General features: G+C 36.6%; 1 protein-coding gene across 2 annotated transcripts in view; it reads right to left on the bottom strand.

Moving 5' to 3' along the window:
* Positions 1–3947: 3947 nt before the first annotated feature.
* LOC114650719 (cystathionine beta-synthase-like protein) overlaps positions 3948–18645 on the bottom strand; it is a 54375-nt gene continuing 39677 nt past the window's right edge. For both annotated transcript variants that reach the window (XM_028800526.2, XM_051926753.1), the window contains exons 11-16: positions 17889–17994; positions 16266–16343; positions 15463–15597; positions 13008–13116; positions 4668–4752; positions 3948–4407 (exon numbers count right to left, since the gene is read on the bottom strand). In XM_028800526.2, coding sequence (XP_028656359.1) covers positions 4295–4407; positions 4668–4752; positions 13008–13116; positions 15463–15597; positions 16266–16343; positions 17889–17994 — 626 coding nt within the window. In that variant the 3' untranslated portion in view covers positions 3948–4294. The remainder of the gene's footprint in view (positions 4408–4667; positions 4753–13007; positions 13117–15462; positions 15598–16265; positions 16344–17888; positions 17995–18645) is intronic.

Genomic DNA, 18645 nt, shown 5'->3' with positions numbered 1-18645 from the left:
TAAATGGTCTCTCAGTCTAGTTCTGTAGGCTACACAATCATGGGGAAGACTGCTGACTTGACAGTTGTCCAAAAGATGACCATTGACACCTTGCACAAGGAGGGCAAGACACAAAAGGTCATTGCTAAAGAGGCTGGCTGTTCACAGAGCTCTGTGTCCAAGCACATTAATAGAGAGGCGAAGGGAAGGACAAGATGTGGTAGAAAAAAGTGTACAAGCAATAGGGATAACCGCACCCTGGAGAGGATTGTGAAACAAAACCCATTCAAAAATGTGGGGGAGATTCACAAAGAGTGGACTGCAGCTGGAGTCAGTGCTTCAAGAACCACCACACACAGACGTATGCAAGACATGGGTTTCAGCTGTCGCATTCCTTGTGTCAAGCCACTCTAGAACAAGAGACAGCGTCAGAAGCGTCTCGCCTTTGGACTGCTGCTGAGTGGTCCAAATTTATGTTCTCTGATGAAAGTAAATTTTGCATTTCCTTTGGAAATCAAGGTCCCAGAGTCTGGAGGAAGAGAGGAGAGGCACAGAATCCACATTGTTTGAGGTCCAGTATAAAGTTTCCACATTCAGTGATGGTTTGGGGTGCCATGTCATCTGCTGGTGTTGGTTCATTGTGTTTTCTGAGGTCCAAGGTCAACGCAGCTGCCTACCAGGAAGTTTTAGAGCACTTCATGCTTCTGACGAACTTTATGGAGATGCAGATTTCATTTTCCAACAGGACCTGGCACCTGCACACAGTGCCAAAGCTACCAGTACCTGGTTTAAGGACCATGGTATCCCTGTTCTTGATTGGCCAGCAAACTCACCTGACCTTAACCCCATAGAAAATCTATGGGGTATTGTGAAGAGGAAGATGCAATACGCCAGACCCAACAATTCAGAAGAGCTGAAGGCCACTATCAGAGCAACATGGGCTCTCATAACACCTGAGCAGTGCCACAGACTGATCGACTCCATGCCACACCGCATTGCTGCAGTAATCCAGGCCAAAGGAGCCCCAACTAAATATTGAGTGCTGTACATGCTCATACTTTTCATGTTCATACCTTTCAGTTGGCCAACATTTCTAAAAATCTTTTTTGCATTGGTCTTAACTGATATTCTAATTTTCCGAGATACTGAATTTGGGACTTTCATTAGTTGTCAGTTATAATCATCAACATTAAAAGAAATAAACATTTGAAATACATCAGTCTGTGTGTAATGAATGAATCTAATATACAAGTTTCACTTTTTGAATGGAATTACTGAAATAAATCAACTTTGTCATGATATTCTAATTTTATGACCAGCACCTGTATGCCTTAAATAGCTCATTCCAAGAGCAGTTTCAGATCTTCTTCCTCAATTTAATCCAATAAGGGTTTGAAAGGCATTGATGCCCTTGGTATATGGAGTGGAAGGCATGTACCCATACTTCACAGGGCAACAGCACATTCATTCTAAGCCAAATTTAAGGTGGCAAAATTAATCTCACATGCCTAGCTTTGGGTTATGGGAGGGTAAGTGGAGACCCAGCACTGAAGAACACATGTCCCACAAACAGGCATTGCTATGTATACTGAAGTGTTACATGACATACCACTCCTGCAAGCATGTACAGTGGAATATTAGGGAAGCAAGGATACCATGACAATAAAATCCACCCCAGTCAGCAGGGAACTGTAGAATACAAATATCCAATGTTAAAGAGTTAACAACCAGCTAAAGAGGTGAATATGGGGCATTTCAGTAGCAAGTGGATACCAGAAATATAATTTGAAGGTCGTTTATGTGATCCACATGGACACTGGAATAAACAGAAGCAACATGAACAAATTTTAAAAACACACGTGTTGAATCTATAAATCAGTTTATTTGCTTTTTGCTAATTCAATTCGCACAAAACCAAAATGGAAAGAAAATGCAAAACCTTTAGTTCTAAAATAAAATGAATGATTGCTGTATTTTAAAAATCATTTGCAAAAATGTAGATATAAACAACTTTTAGATTAACAGTTGACAAAATGGGCAAAGTATAAAATACAGATTTGTACAGTAGTTTGACAAAGCCACAATAAGTTCAACCTCTAAATCAAATTTGAAAAGATCATAGCCTCATGGAAAATAACAGAAAAAACAAGTTTAGTTATAGTCTTACAGCTTGTGACCTGACAAACCACACAGCAGACAGTGAGAGGAATTAGTTGGTTCTCAGTACCTCAGACAAAATGTGACAGGCCCATCAAAACGTAACATTGCTTAGGCCAGTGAGTCAATACAACAACTCCTGTGACTGCATATTAGTCCAACTGTCACTGATATTGCTGTGGCAACATTGCCCAACAGAGGCAGTTACAGTACATGGTCAGAGGGGTCGCTGTGGGGCTATGCCTGAAACAGACCTGCAGATGGACAGTCATAAATGGTCTGCACAGGACTCCATCATTGTCGAAAAATTCTTTCTTGTACAAGTCACTCCAAAAAAAAAAAAAAAAAACTCATCAGGTGAACACCACAGCTGATATTTGGAGATCTGAGGTTAGCCTGGCATTTCCTAGACTCCTCAATATTACTAACCACAGCTGTCTTGTGATAAAATAGAGAATTCTTCAGAGGTCCATCACCCAAGTATAAAATGCCTTGAATAAAGTGCACAAGGAACGCACCAAGTACTTACTCAGGCTGTAAACTGGCACTTGTGTATTTGACAGTCCCAAGTCATGAAGCCATAACTTGAAAGGCACTGTGTTCAAATCTCTAGGGCTATTCATGGCTTCATAGTTAGGTCTGTCCTGGAGTTCTTAGACAGAGTTAGTATTCCTGCTAAGTCAGTTTGTAAACATAAAACAAGAAATGGCTAAGAAGTGACAAACCAGCCATAATTTTATGCTTTATAATATTATCTAGTATGTTCATATTATCGGTCTATGAATATTTCTTAATGGCATATGTTGTCTGTACACACTGGTTTCATATTTACTGTACGAACAGGGCTTTTTTGTGCCTACTGTTTTCCTCAAACTGTTTGCTTCAAAATACTGTTGGTTAGTGGGAGTACTAAATAGTATTAGTTAGTTATAATACACCTCATCCCCACCATGCAACAGAGCCAGGAGTATTAATTGAAGCAGCCAGATGCTGCATTAAAAATCAAGTTATATCTACCAATGGTATAAGGGCAAAGTCTTTGTCATGAACACCATTAGTATACATACAAACAAATAAATATATATGCTATTATTATTATTAGGTAGACTTAATAGAACTTAATGTAATTGAATACTGTATCAATATAAATTAATACACTGTATTCTACTTGTAAACTAATATAGCTCCTCAATATCATTGTATAAGCACAAAGCAGTATTTCATATTTACAAATTAATGCTGTATGCCTGCAAACTGGTATTAAATGGAAAGAAAACAGATAAATAAAAAGTTCAAACATTACAGATAAAAATGGATGACCCATTTAACTTCTCAAATTTCAGACAGCTACAACCATGTGGCATTGTGACACAGGAGCTTTGAATATTCAGCATCCTTTCTATCTTTGTAGACTGAATACATCATTGATACATTCATAGTTACTCATGTTTAGCATGATAATACCTGCCAGAGAATCTCTGAAGAAATCCGGAACACAAACACCTCCTTGTGGGCTACTGAAGCGGTGCCATCAGTAGCATTAAATACAGACATGGAACTGGGCAGTGGACCTTTATCTATACAGCACCTGACTGCCTTAAGAATACTTTATGTGCCTGTTCGGTAGTAAATCTTACTGTGTCTATGACTTCTCATGAAGTTACATAACTAAAGCTAAAAAATATTGCAGTGAGCTTGCTCAGGTCTTAAAGGATTTAAGACAAATCGAACATAATGATCATAATGGTTTAAGTTAGGCCTTTACAAGAATTGAGGTACAATAGATGCGGTTGTGAAGCCATTCATTTCTATGTGATGGAAGCAAATTCTTTCTGAAATATTCCATCCAGAGAAATATTTTACATTATATGCAAATTGGTTATGCAGCAATTTAAATTAAAGGAATGTATTCATATTTATATCCTATGAAAAGAAGCACAAACTTGGAATATTAAAACTCAAATGTCAAGAGGATAGTTCTAATCAGAATTAATTAAAACATAAAAGCTGACAAATTGTCCTTAGCTACACCAACATTGTCACTGAATTTGCAGAATAAAACAGATTTAAAAAAAAATAATAATCAGCCTAAAATAAAATGACCACTCTAAAAAGAGCAGAAACAAACTGACAAAGAGACTCTGGTGGTTTAAACCCTTTAACAGCAGTCAGTATGGTTTTTCTCTTTCTTGGCAACAAAATTGAGTAGGTCGATTGCTGTCACTACACCAAACACCATCTGTTTTAAACTGGAGGAGCCATCAGCAAGATCTGGGGGGAAAAAGTAAAAAAAAAAAAAAAAAATCATATGCAAACAACTTTAAAAGATAAAGAAAATAAATGCCTTTCAGAGGTCTGCAATAAATTACTACATATGACAAAACAACAATTTGGTGGTACAAACCTAGTACCAACAACCAATGTCTGTATTGTTTCAAATGTCGTTCCTCCTCTTTGATATTTTTAGGCATACAGTTATATATATGTTTACACAAATGACACTCTTGGATTGACCACATTTCTTTACTTACACTGAATCTGATCATGAACCACAAGAGCAAAGTGATCCAACTCCAGGATGCGGGACAGTTTACCCAGGTTGTCATTTAAATGGATCTACAAAATGTAAAGAAAACAAAGCAAAAAGGCAGATTAGAACAATTAATTTTAGTTTTCAATACTTTTCCATTATCCAAAGCAACGTGATAGATTTCTAAGATTATCTATCTCCTTTCACCCATGATTAACAGAACATTAAAATATAAGGCTGGGTTTATACTTTACACGACAACGTGATGCGTGCGCCTGTGGATGCTACTGCTACGCATGCGGTGAACCGTTTATACTTGTGTGCGTACTTTATGTAAATCTGGAAGATTCTGCCAGGTGGCAGTACAAGATACCATCACGGTAAGAAAACAACATTCGGGTTCACTGTGTTGTGAATTGCCTAGAACCTCCATTAAATTCTCAGTACACCATGCCACAATATCTCTGAAAAGGATGGATGATTAAGGATTACTTCCATCAATCCAGGGATGCTCCCATTCCAGCAAGCATTGGGTATGAGGCAGAAACAATCCCTGGTCGGGGTATCAGTTCATCACAAGGTGAATACAAGCACACACATACACTGGAGTCATTTTAGCATCACCAAATCCCCAAATTGGCATGTTCTTGGAAGGAGACTGGAGCACACTGTGGAAACCCACCAGGAAAACATGCCAACTTCAGGCAGGGAACACTAGGGATGTGACACCCTGTGAGGCAGCAGCTTTACTGCTCCACCACAGTGCCGCCACCACATGTGTGATTATTAACAATATTCATTATTTAAAATGAAGTGAACGATTTATCTGTAAAATGTAATATGCACTGTGGTGGGTTGGCACCCTGCCCAGGACTGGTTCCTGCCTTGTGCCCTGTGTTGGCTGGGATTGGCTCCAGCAAACCCCAGCGACCCTGTGTTCGGATTCAGCAGGTTGGAAAATGGATGGATGGATGGATGGATGTAATATACATACAGTACATGCAGTTCATCATGAAAGTGATATCAAGTATAAACCTAGGAATTCTAAATGTGCAGAGAGCTGGAATATCATACATTTAATGTGTTCTGTGTGGCAATTGCTGCTGCAGTCAGCGCAGGAGGAAACCCCAGAAGCATGTAGTGATTAACAACTGGGTCAGTATTAAGAGGACATTTGATGGTCTACTTTAATGACAAAAACTACAAAATTAAAGTGGAAATTAAGGTAAAGCTGAAATTTCCACATTAATCATGTAGAGAAAAGCCAAGCAAAATGACACCTTTTATTGGCTAACTGGAAAGATTACAATATGCAAGCTTTCGAGGCAACTCAGGCCCCTTCTTCAGGCAAGATGATTACATCTTGCCTGAAGAAGGGGCCTGAGTTGCCTCGAAAGCTTGTATATTGTAATCTTTCCAGTTAGCCAATAAAAGGTGTCATTTTGCTTGGCTTTTCTCTACATTCATAATGGCTAACACGGTACAACACCCTAGTACTGCACATTAATCATAAAATAGATCTTTTCACTTTGTCCCTAATTTTTTTTTTCCCCCCTTTGTGGCTCAAATACACTTTAAAAAAAAAAAAAAAAAAGATGGTATGTGAGACCTTTAAAATATATCATGTCATTACAATGGGAAAAGTGTGACATTTGAAAAGCACCATGAATACATTTGTATTCCAGCATTTTGCTTCACCACATGGAACCATTTGTCAAACATCAAAGCACACACATTCATCTGGTAGGATCTGCAAAGCGGCTTGCTGTTACATATTGATAGTAAACAGAGACTGACGCCACTCTCCAACTTGAACACACTGCGCTCCCCGATTTTTTTCTGGTACTGCAACTTACACACATGTTGCATTAATTTCAGAGGACATGCTCAGAGGATGCTTCAAATGAACACTGGGAATGCATGGCAGCCATAATGCATGTGCATATGCATTCTGACTGAAGTATACAGTAAACTGGCACTAACAGTGTTATGACCAATTTCTGAAAATTGTGAAGAAAATCTGCAAGGGATTATCATATTTCCCTCCCACATTCAATGTAGCATAATACTCTAGCAATCCTGCATTTTACCAAAATAAAACCATAACGCCTTGTTGCCCTTATGCTCATGTCAGGATGGCATGGCTTTCTACTTTGTATGTAAAGTGCTTTATAAATAAAGTTGACTTGACTTCATCCACAGGGTATGAGCTCCTCACAGGTAGTTAGATGAAGGATTATCTAAGTGGCATACAGGTATAGAAACTGCTAATAAAATCACAAGGGAGCTCAAATTAGAACTCCATGCAGGATACAAGAGCACCACTTGACTGCCTCCATAAGCCTAAAAAAACACAAGTCCTGGAACACTGAGGGAGTATTCAAAGCAAGAATGAGAATATCTCAAGATAAGTCTCTCTATTATAAAAGAAAATCTTGAGACGAGACAAGACTATTGCCAAGAGATTTTTTCAAGTTCCGCTCTCCTCTCAACCATTTACGGTGGCGTATGCCCACGGTCCTCTCACCTCTCATTCATGCGAATGCTTTTGTCAGATAGTTCCTGCGCTCTCAGCTCTTATAAATTATGTTTTCCTCACTTTAATTACCCAATAAAAGAAGACTTATGTCTAAATCTTATTGAAGAATTTCATGCCGAAAGGTTATCAAAAGAAGAAATGAGTACACGGGCAATCCTAGCACCGAGAAATGATGAAGTCAAACAAATTAACATGAAAATTGTCAATCAGTTACATGGCAAATTGTTTATATGCGTATCAATAGACTATGCTGAAACAGTTGGCAGTGATGGTGTGTAAGATGAAAACATTAACTTACAATATCCCATAGAATATCTATAACCGTTAACACCATCTGCTCTTCCACTGGCTGAATTACTGTTGCAAGATGGATATATCGTAATATTATTGCGTAATTTATGTATGAGTGATGGGCTATGTAATAGGACAAGATTAGTTTTATTCAAAATTGGTTGAACAATTCTGATGTAACATTTTAACAGGTGACAAGAAAGGTCATGTAGTACATCTTCCGTGGATAACATTAGACACCAAAGGAGATCTTGATATGCCATTCGTATTAAAACATTTACTGTTTCCCCATTATGATTGCTTTTGCTATGACAATTAACAAATCACAGGGACAAACATTCAAAAAAGTCGGTTTATTTATTAGAAAGAAATATTCACTCACGGGCAGTGATACGTTGCGTTGTCACGATGTAACTCCAAACACGGAATCAAAATTCAATGCAATATTGACGAAAAGTTAATTTTAAATACTGTTTTTACTGATGTTTTAATGTAAAAGTTTAAAAAGTATTTGCATGTTAATTTCAAAGCCAAACAGAACGAAAACATAAACACAACAAATACCTCTAACGCAACATAAAACGTAATAAAATAGAAAGAAAATTGTTTCACTATTTTTTACTATGGTTGATTACTTGCTGTAATGTAAAATAGTAAATTTTATTATGCATAAGTAACATTTAAGATGAATATAACGATCTGTTTAAATTGTACATCCGCTTTCCCATATGCGAGCGGCAGAGCCGTGAAGTGGCGACCATGAACTATTTTTTTCAGTCTTCAAAGGGCAGTTTCAACACAGTCAAAAGCTTTACTAAAATAAAAGTTGGCACAAATATCCAGAAACTCGTTACAGAAGTGTTTCTCAAGCACTGGATCAGGTTGCTGTTTATTTTCTTTAAAAGCATGCCTGTTTTTACAAAAATTGTTAAGTATAACATTAAAATGGTGTTAATAAATGTTTATTAGAAAACAAAAATACAGCACTTTTTTTTTTTTTTTTTTTTTTTTTTTTAAATATCACATAAAAATGTGAGTTTCCTGTAATCACACTATTTACCATAATGGAGAGAAATTCAGATAAAGAGTCAGCATACCAGGAATTTGTCTGCTGTTCAATAATTAGCCATTTATTTGAAATATGGTTAACAATTAAAGTGCTGGACCTGCATGCAGGCGTGAAAACCAAGTGGCTTTTTAGATGTTCACAGATTGGCCATTTGCTTTATATCAGCACCGGACAGCAGAAGGCTCAGATTTTTATTTCTGTATTTAATTTACGACTGACTCTGCAAACTTGAAAGTGGAACAACAACAACAACTACCGTTACGGACATTTTTTGGAAAGAAGTAACATTTAACACCATAGAAATAATCCTAAGGTGTTATGAGGCATACCAGCCCATTCCTCTATAACCAACTGCTCTCTCATTCATGGGCAGCTTCAAAATCTGTACACGTTAGACCATGAAGGAAACCGAGAAAGTCAAAATTTATGTGGCTTTAAAAATGCTATGTGACAAACAATGGCTCCATCCTGTAGGGTGTAGAAGATGCGGCCTGGTGGTAGAAGTGAATGTGGGGCTTTGTTTGAGGGGAGTCAAGTTTGATTTTCCATGTCAAGCATTCCTTCATTGCAGACATGCACCCAATGGCAAATAGGCTTTTTAGCAATACACTGCTCTGTTGCAAAAGGGTAGGAAATGAATTGCCTTGAATGATTCCAAGAACAGGATTGTGAGTTCAGCTGAATGTTGCAGCCTGGTTTTCAATTCAATTGAACATAAATCTGTGCTTCAAATTTTCTCCTCTTATTCATCACTGGGTAATTTGAAACAACTGCTGCACCAACTAGTGGAGGAAAGTCCATCATCAACTATGCTACACTTCTGACACCTTGTTGAATGCCGGCCAGATGAATTCCAGTTAATCTGAGGACATACATGTCTGAAAGGCCAAGATAGTGGTTAAGTAGGTGGTCTGAAGTTACCCTCATTGTACAAGATTAGTAGATTCAGACACATTCAGTATTTCTCTATGACATTTCAGTTTTTACAAAATTAAGGGTTGGAATCATTCCAGTTCAGGATTAAAAATATCTGAAAGACTAAACCATAGCACAATTAACTTATACAAAACATGTGATATAGATAATATACCAACTGTAATTTTATTCACTTATAAAGACTTGATTGTTAATCCCCGTATTCAAACTTGAAGATTTTGTCAGGGAGGGTAAAGCACTGAAGGAATTAGCAATTGTAATTATTTGTTAGATCTGGGAAGTACCACCTGTGGATCAGTGGTAATCAAATAGGATACATCTTTTTAAATTAACTACTTCCAGTATAATTAATCTATAGTGGTATATTAAAAACCATTAATAGTCTTCTGAAAACTCTGTCATTTTTGCACACATTCCTTTAAAAGTTCTGAAGCTGGGAAAGAGGATGCTGGTAAATCTACACGTTTAAAAAAATAAAAATGAACACCCCCCCACACACACACACGAGAATGCCACCAAAACACTGCACAAATTGCAATAAACAATTGTTTGTATTTTAAGGATACACTTTTCCCTACATCAGTCTGTTCCATAAAAGGTACTGCAAGAGGCCTTATTGTTCCGAGAACCTCAAACTAAACAAAGATAACAAAGTAAATCTACTTGTGAATAACAAATTAAAATTATACACAAAGCATCTACCTCAAAACAAAAATCAATAAAATCTGTATACAGCTTTTTTGTAATAATGGTGCCAATTTCTCTGATCAGATGTAGTTATTTAGAAGTTAATTGGTCTCACAGTTTGTGGTTCTCGGAATACAAATAAATTATGATTGCATCATACGGAGAAAACTCAATTGGTTCCAGTGCTGAATTCGGAGGGAAATTGCTTCCAATTATAAATGTTTGAAGTTATATTGTAGCATTTGTTAAAGGTGGTCAACTAGTTGCTTGCTACTGACACTGTGACCATGAGCAAGTCACCTGACCTGCGTGTGCTCCACATGCAAAAAACAAAAACAAAATGTAACAAATTACATCATAAATGCTGTTAAGTTGCCTTGGATGAAGGCATCAGCCAAATAAGTAAATGTAAATGCTTGGTAATTAGCATCTTTTGAATGGCAATGGCCTCTCATGCGTCTCTTCACTGCAATGCAGCGATCTGTTCTGACAAAAAACTGTTTCTCTGTGCCAGCACCAACCCCAGAGTTCATTTTCTTTTAATTTAAAATAATTTGAGAGGTTCCCCTACCCCCAACTCCATTATACCCTAGTAAAAACATTAAAGTTTTTTAATAAATAAAGAGAAAAGCCAAGCAAAATGACACCTTATATTGGTTAACTAAAAAGATTACAATATGCAAGCTTTCGAGGCAACTCAGGCCCCTTCTTCAGGCATGATGTAAAGCTTGCCTGAAGGGGCCTGAGTTGCCTTGAAAGCTTGCATATTGTAATCTTTTTAGTTAGCCAATAAAAGGTGTCATTTTGCTTGGCTTTTCTCTACATTCATAATGGCTAACACGGTACAACACCCTAGTACTATTAATAAAGTAATTTCTGGAAGCTGATGTTGGATAATGGATGGATGGATGATACAGGACACAAGTCTGTAGAATTTCCATCTCCTCTCTGGCCTTGATAAACTGCAATGTATGTATATATTACACACACACACACACACACACACACACACACAGCGAGGGAGGAGGGAAAAAAAAAAAAAAAGGGGAGATCACCTAATATTTATTAATTATTCAATATTGGCAATATTGCATTACTTCTAAGTACTTTGGAAGTATCATTGCAGTTGTACTCCAGTCTGATATTAAATTTTCCACAATGTGGGTTATAGACAACACTAGCGGTTTGCACTATGATTAGGCATTCTTTACAAATATTGTCCCACATCTTATGAGATATTACATGACTTTGGGCAAAGTGTGCATTGTTAACATTAAAATATACTGTGTGCATATAATATCTAACAAATATGAAAATTATCAGGGACTTGACAATTCACTGGCTTTCACTAGCTTTTTCTATCTACAAAATAGGATAAAATAAAAAGGAGGCAATGAGGCTTTAGATGCAATTCTAATATGTAATACACTACGATTTTTTCGTAAGTCATTACTCTCCAAATATTCATATTTGTTTCTACTAGTTCTGTGCTTACTGAAGATATTTGCAGATATATGGTACCTCTTTCAATGAGGCAACATCACAAAACGCAGGATTTACCAGTTAACGCTACACAGAATAAACAGTGAGCCTACTCAAATACTCAAGGATCTGATTCAGTATTTTGAAGATGTTTTACAGTGAAGGTTGAAGTCAGGAGAATTGCAAGGCTTTTCTCAAATCATACAATATTCCTAAGCAACAGCCATCTTTCTGAGATCATTTAATGCAGTTTTTCCGCCAACGACACACCCAATCCTCTGCTTTGCCCCTTTAAATGTGTGGGGAATAGATGGCGACAAGTTGTGAGTTGCCAATGTGCTGCTGTTAATGAGCAATCAGACACGCATCTGATCACACAGGCAATATTCCCCCAACCACATCAGGAATAGCAGTGGATGGGTTAAATAAATGTGGTCGTCATCTCCTTCCACCATTTGCTGCAACAGCACTTTGACTAGAGGATCACTCCTGGACAGTAAAGTACTACGTGGTAAGTTTTTAATTCAGTGCTGGTACGGCACTCTTAACGCACACTGCAACTGACTCATGCACTCAGCTCTCTGATGCTGACATTTTTTGTATGAACAAATCCGGCCTCTGTATTACTGTAAATTAGAAGGCTTTTTGTATGTTTAAACAGAAAGATTTAATGGGCTGTAAACAAAGCATTTGTTTAGACCGAAAAGAGATATTTGCACGGTTGGCAGAACAAACTTATGTCTACTAAGCCATATTGGGATTTCATTGACAACTTTTGTAAAGCATTCCTGGCATGAAATTAGATTTTATATGTAAACTGCACCAAAAACTCACTTGCTCCCTCCTAACAATCTAACATATTTTGCAAAAAAGTAATATGCAAATTTTCAACAATTTTAAACTATACTGTACTTAAGAATTATCGCCCTTTAATGTCCCTGTTTGAATCTGAGCAAGACATTATTGCATTATTTGTGGCTTCATCTTTAAGAAATATATTACCAGTGTGCTTATGTATTTTACTTTAGCCATTGCAAAAACTACATAACAGAGACATACTGACAAATTATATATATTTTTTTCTTTAAGCATCTTGTATTCTTAAGTTAGTCATTCCACTCAAAAGAAAACAAATTAGTATTTCTTCACTAAACTGCCTATTCCTAAATGGTTTCAGAAGGTTGTTAATAAATACGAAACATTTCTGAACCATAAACACACTTTTGCTTTGTTTACTAAACTGCACTATACCTTAATAATGAGAAAAGTCCATAAAAATTAACTTTAAATCAGTGGTTTAAAAAATCCAGTGTAAATATTCTGAAAAAGCAGCAAACCTTTTTGAACTGATTATATAGGACTTTGCTGATTGGATCAGATGGTTGAATTTTTCCAGCAAGAACAGAAGATAACATGTTTCCAAGGGTAACCATTCCTTGAATAATTCTAAAAAGACAAAAGGATGATATAACTATCAGAAATGTTTAATATGCAGTACCGGTTTAATTACCATATCAAAAGTCACTCTTCATAATGCAATTTTCAAGGTAACAAAAATATTAAACTAGGCATGTTTCAAAACAAGGCAGGAATACTAGGAAGTAAAAATATGAAAATTTGGGTTTACTGTACAATGCAAAATGTTAATGGATTGTAGATAGAAGGAGCATCCAGTAAACAGTTAATCTTGTTTGAATATTTCTAGCCTAATTTAGCAAATCAGGATATTGCATCTTTATAGCAACATGTGGCCCAGACCAGCACCTGGATGTTACCAATATAAATCATTTGTATTAGTTATTCCTCCACATATTTAACACTGCACTGTGTGTAAAGGCTGGAAATCCTCTGTTTATTAGAACATTAATACGAGTGCGGCTAATTGTGTGTTCTATAGGAAATAGGACATGAAAGACAACTGGGAGTTGGGGCATACAAAAAACCAGGGGCGATGACAATCATCGTCTGAGAGTCAGAAAATTAAAAGATGAACTGAGGTGTGTACAAAGTTAAGTGTCAGCGGTACTAGGACAGAATTCAGTTTACTATCACTGCTTAAGAAGGCAGTCCTCATTTTTTTTTAATGTGCTGAATTAAGTTGTGTGTCTCACAGAAAGTAATCTACAATATGAACTTGTTTTGTGCCATCATTCACTAGTGTGACCATACAGAATAAGACAGCATCATACAAGCTCACTAATATAAGCATTTGTTAGTTAAGAAAAGTTAATTTTATTTGGAACAATGTTCAATTGTAGAGAATAGTTTTTAATCTTAACAAATTGGTTTTGCTCTTACAAATTGTGAAAAAGGTGCTCTAATTTCTTGTTGCTCAATTTTTTTCCTCATTGGTGTTTTAAAATTTAATATCGATGTCATTACCATATCAACATTTACCTTCTGTTTAACAAGTAATCTTTACAATTAGTGTCCTTTTTAATGAAACATTTATTTAGATTTATTATGCAGCCGAAAAAGGGCTGAAAACCACTGCTTTATAATTATGCTAAAAACCTGCTTTTAGTTTGAATGTTGCCAGTCCTCTCTACAATAAAAAAAAAAAAGTGCACTTTTTTGGGCAAGCTTTAATGTACTCCAATTACTATTTTTCAAATAAAATTTCTACTTTGCTCTTCTGGTCAAATTTGATTACTTGCATTTAATTGCATGTTTGCTAGTAAACACATGAAGATACTTGTTTGTGTATATAGTGTCATGGTCCAGTTGGCATTCTTGGCATACCGAGGCAAGTGACGCTTCCGCCTCCTTTGTTTAATCAATCTGAGACTCAACTTATGGCAGATGAGATGTAAAAGAGCCAATTTTACAGCTTCATATTGGTATAAATTTATGATTATCCAAATTAAAACGAAACTAGAAATGGTTTCCTCCCAGGTCTTGTGCACATTTGGCACTTATTTAACAGGTACTATTAGCAGTACTAGCCTTCCATAATGAAACTGAATAAAATGTGCTCAGTCAATCAAAAATGAACACCCAAATATTTTTGGGCCCTACAAAAGTGAGGGACAGTTAACCCTAGCATACACCTAAAAATTAAGACCACAAGTGTCTCTTCACATAAATTGTACATTTTGCAAAGTGTGCTGTGTACCGAGAAGAACACATAACATTTAATGTACCTAAAGAAGATGAAGTACAAGCAGTTTGTGGAGACAGAGTGACAATGCAGTGAGTGTACAACAAAAAAAGTTTATCAATTTTAAATTTATACTTTGTGTTGCTCCAAGCAAATTGATTCTTATGTATTTTTTTTACATTCCATCCTTCAGCCTCTTTCAAAACACTAATATTTTCATTGTTGGTAGGATTTGTCACTGCGTCCACTTCAAGCACATGAAAATGTACATCTTATGGTCAAGCAATTCCTCCCCCCACTCCATTTTGCTCAGCCGGCAGTTATGCTAGTCATTCTAAACCAAAAAAATTGCTGGCCAATGTATTCTTTGAATTCGGCTTGTTCTAAGCTGACTGCACATCAAATGGTTTTAACATTCCAAAATACATTGGGGGCCTTTGTGTTCAAGTTACTTGACTGACATAGAGGTCACAAAGTTTAAACAAGGATGCCCATTGGCCTGCAATGAACTTTTAACCTTTCAAGTTTTCAGTCATGCGTTTAACTTTGATTTTCATAAGGATTAACTGGATTTGGAAATACTGCAGAACACATCACAGAAAATAAAAAAATAAAAAATAGTTAAACATTACCTTAACACATTTAAGCACAAAAAAAAAAAAAAAAAAAGGCCACATGATAATTCATCATACCCAGACTCGTTCACAACTGGCGCCTGATCAAAGCCTTTCTCTTTCAGAATCTCTATAGTCGTCTGGCAGGTAACAGAGGGAAGCACAGTTAGTGGAGCGCACAGGTTTAGCTCTTGAAGCTTTATATTCCACCACCTGCAGGTTGGAAGAGATTTAAAGCTCTATATGAATAGGCCACAGCATTACAAACCTCAACGCACACAATTACAAATCTTTAAACCAGTTTACAAGGACAACACACATTTATACAGGGATGTCTGTGGCTGTGGATTAAAGGTGTAAAAACAACTTGAACAACAGACCAATCTCTTATTAGTGTTCCACAGTCCAAACTGCTTCTTTCCCATTCTTTTTCTACAACCTTTAGACAGACATTATAAACTCTCATTGCATCTTCTGAAAACACTTTTCCTAACGTAATCTGAACAAAGGAAAAAAACACATTTTGTAAATAGCAGAATTGTACCCAAAGTTTGGACTTCTTGTCTTGAGACTGCTGAGAACATGGCCACCTGGTCAATAACATAACTACAGTATATACATTGCCATTCATCTAACTGGGAGCATGATTAAATATGTGGTGAAATATGTAGCATACCAATAAACCATAAAAATATCTGGCCATGGCAAAATTAGGGACAATGCTTCTGGCAAAGTTACTGCAAGTGGGAAGTCTCAAACATCTAGAAATATGGTTCCATATATTATTTTTCATCTTATGCTTCTCCCCTTTAAGTATCCTGCAGGTCTCGCAAAGTACGTGACTTGCCAATTTATTACAGTTTTAAAATATTGTTACTTACCAAGGCTTTTTAATATTTACATCCTCTTCCTTCTGAAAGCCCTTGTCATACATCCACTTATCACTTAAGAACTTAGTCCTTTAAAAAAAATAAACAGTAGTTTTCTTAATTTTTAGTAATTCTGGTGTTTTCAGACTATAATTTGTACATATACTTATTTCATTTACCAAGTTATGCATTTATTTTAAAGAGCATCTGTAAAAAGCCAAAATTTCCTCCTTGGAACAAAAGGTTTATCTATCTTTTGTCATTTTCTCTATGTGTATTTTGTAGACGGACCCACTGTTGGCTCATCATGTCACTTTTTTTTTTATGTCCAATGACTGTTCCTTAAAATATTTTTTTGTGCTAAATATTTTTATTGATATTCAAATTCCATGCCCTTCCTATCAGTGTTTTATTTTGTTATACATATCACAAACTTACACCTTTTCATTTTATTTTCACTACTTTTCATTTGTATTTTAAATAAATTTTGCACACTGAGCATATGGTTGGATAACTGACATATGAATTATGCAACTTGAGTAGCCCGAGATTTTTTCATACATGTTTTAATATTGTTTGTGGTTGTTCAGTATTGGCCTCTGGTCCCATTGAAGACTCTTCCATCATAACGGATTTGGTCTCTGTGAAAACATGATTAAAACCTCGTATTTTTTAGTGATGGAAGGGAAGTTAAGTAAAATATATATATATAAAACACATGCACATAGTTTGTGGGTGGAGTATTTCTTTAAGGTGGTGTGTTACCAGGTTTGTGAGGAGATCGATTGCTGTTATGCCAGCAATAAAATCTTTGCATTAAAACACCAGCACAAAAAAGGAGGGGGCTGAATGGCTGGTTTATGGTATGGGCAAAGGCTATTCTGGTTGTTTGGGGATATAAAATTCCCAATCTGATCACACAAAAACTACTGTTGAATACAAAGGAATTGTTAAACAAAATTAAAAACTGAACCCTGTACAGTGCAAAATGGTTTAGCAGAGATCTCAGCACCACAGGTTACAGAAGATCCAGGGCTGATCCTAAAATAGGCAGACAGCACAAAGAATCCTTAAAAACAAATACAAGGAATACATCCAAGTAAAGGCAGTTCAACTCAACCTACGCTACAAAAGAATACCACCAGAAACCAGAAAAGGAGCAGCGGCAGCCAGGCGAGCACAGTAGCTTCAGTGCACATTCATATTGTGACTTTGCTTGCTTATAATGTGGCTAATGTTGCACGTTTTGTGTTCTAGTGTATTTATCATTACAGCCTACCATTTATTTTTTCCTTTGTCGGTATCTGTTGCTATTGTATTTTAGATCTCGGCTTATTCTTTTATTACCCTATAATTCTTAGTGGTTGTAGTCATTAAAATGGAATAAGATAGATACTTTATTAACCCCAAGGGGAAATTCACATACTCCAGCAGCAGCATACTGATAAAGAAAATATTATAATAGAAAAAAGCATCAAATTACATGCCAGCTTTGTAAGATCAGTAGAAGCAAAACCACTTGTATGAAAAGTGGATTTGTTTCCTTCAGTAGTTAGGCCTTTTATCAACTAGCCAATATGTAAAGTGAACACAGAACCGTTCATCAGGTTATTCAGTTCCCACTGTGTGACTCACATGTAATTGCGCACAGAATCTGGTAAGATGACAACGCAGCGCTGGTCTTCCTTTAGCTCCTGGGCTGCTTTAACAGCTGCTGCCATCGCACTACCAGAGCTTCCGCCTTTGAAAGAAAAAACACAAGCAAGATCAAGACGATCCTTTACCAATTTACATTTTTTTTTAATCAAAATAATTTTAAAATGTATTGTGTCACACACATGTGAATAGGAGGCAGCTGAAGGGCTTGGAAAGTAATGGTAACACATCTGCCCAGGGGGTGGTGGGGTGCACTAACACTCTTTTTAAGTTCCCTGCAGACCTTTCCCGGGAAATCCCACTAGGAGCCACTGCCTCAACTCGGGACATGCTATTTCCGGCCCCCGGGGACGACATCACTTCCGGCCCCGAGGATGACATCATTTCCCCCAGACTTCCTATAAAGCCTCTCTCCCTTCCTCTGGAATTCAGTTCTGTTTTGGACTCTGTCTTATAAACTTGACTTACATTCAAACTTTTAATTTTTGCAGCGAGGATACAGATTATATGGGTGGCTGCCCCAAACCTTTGCCATGTCTCTTCTTGTCACAACTGTTTCTGCATTATTCTGCTGCACAAAGTATAAAATGGATAGTTTTATGATCTGTTTTCTGAGTAATATACAAATTGTGACAAGTAAACCTAATTTTTTATCAAGCTGGAATTTTTAAATAAAATTAGTCATTTACTCCCAGAGCCTACTGTCTATGCATCTTCTAGCCTAGGTTATTAACAG

This window comes from Erpetoichthys calabaricus, chromosome 4 (genome assembly GCF_900747795.2).
Source record: "Erpetoichthys calabaricus chromosome 4, fErpCal1.3, whole genome shotgun sequence".
NCBI lineage: Eukaryota > Metazoa > Chordata > Cladistia > Polypteriformes > Polypteridae > Erpetoichthys > Erpetoichthys calabaricus.
This window is presented reverse-complemented; position numbering and strand designations above follow the sequence as displayed.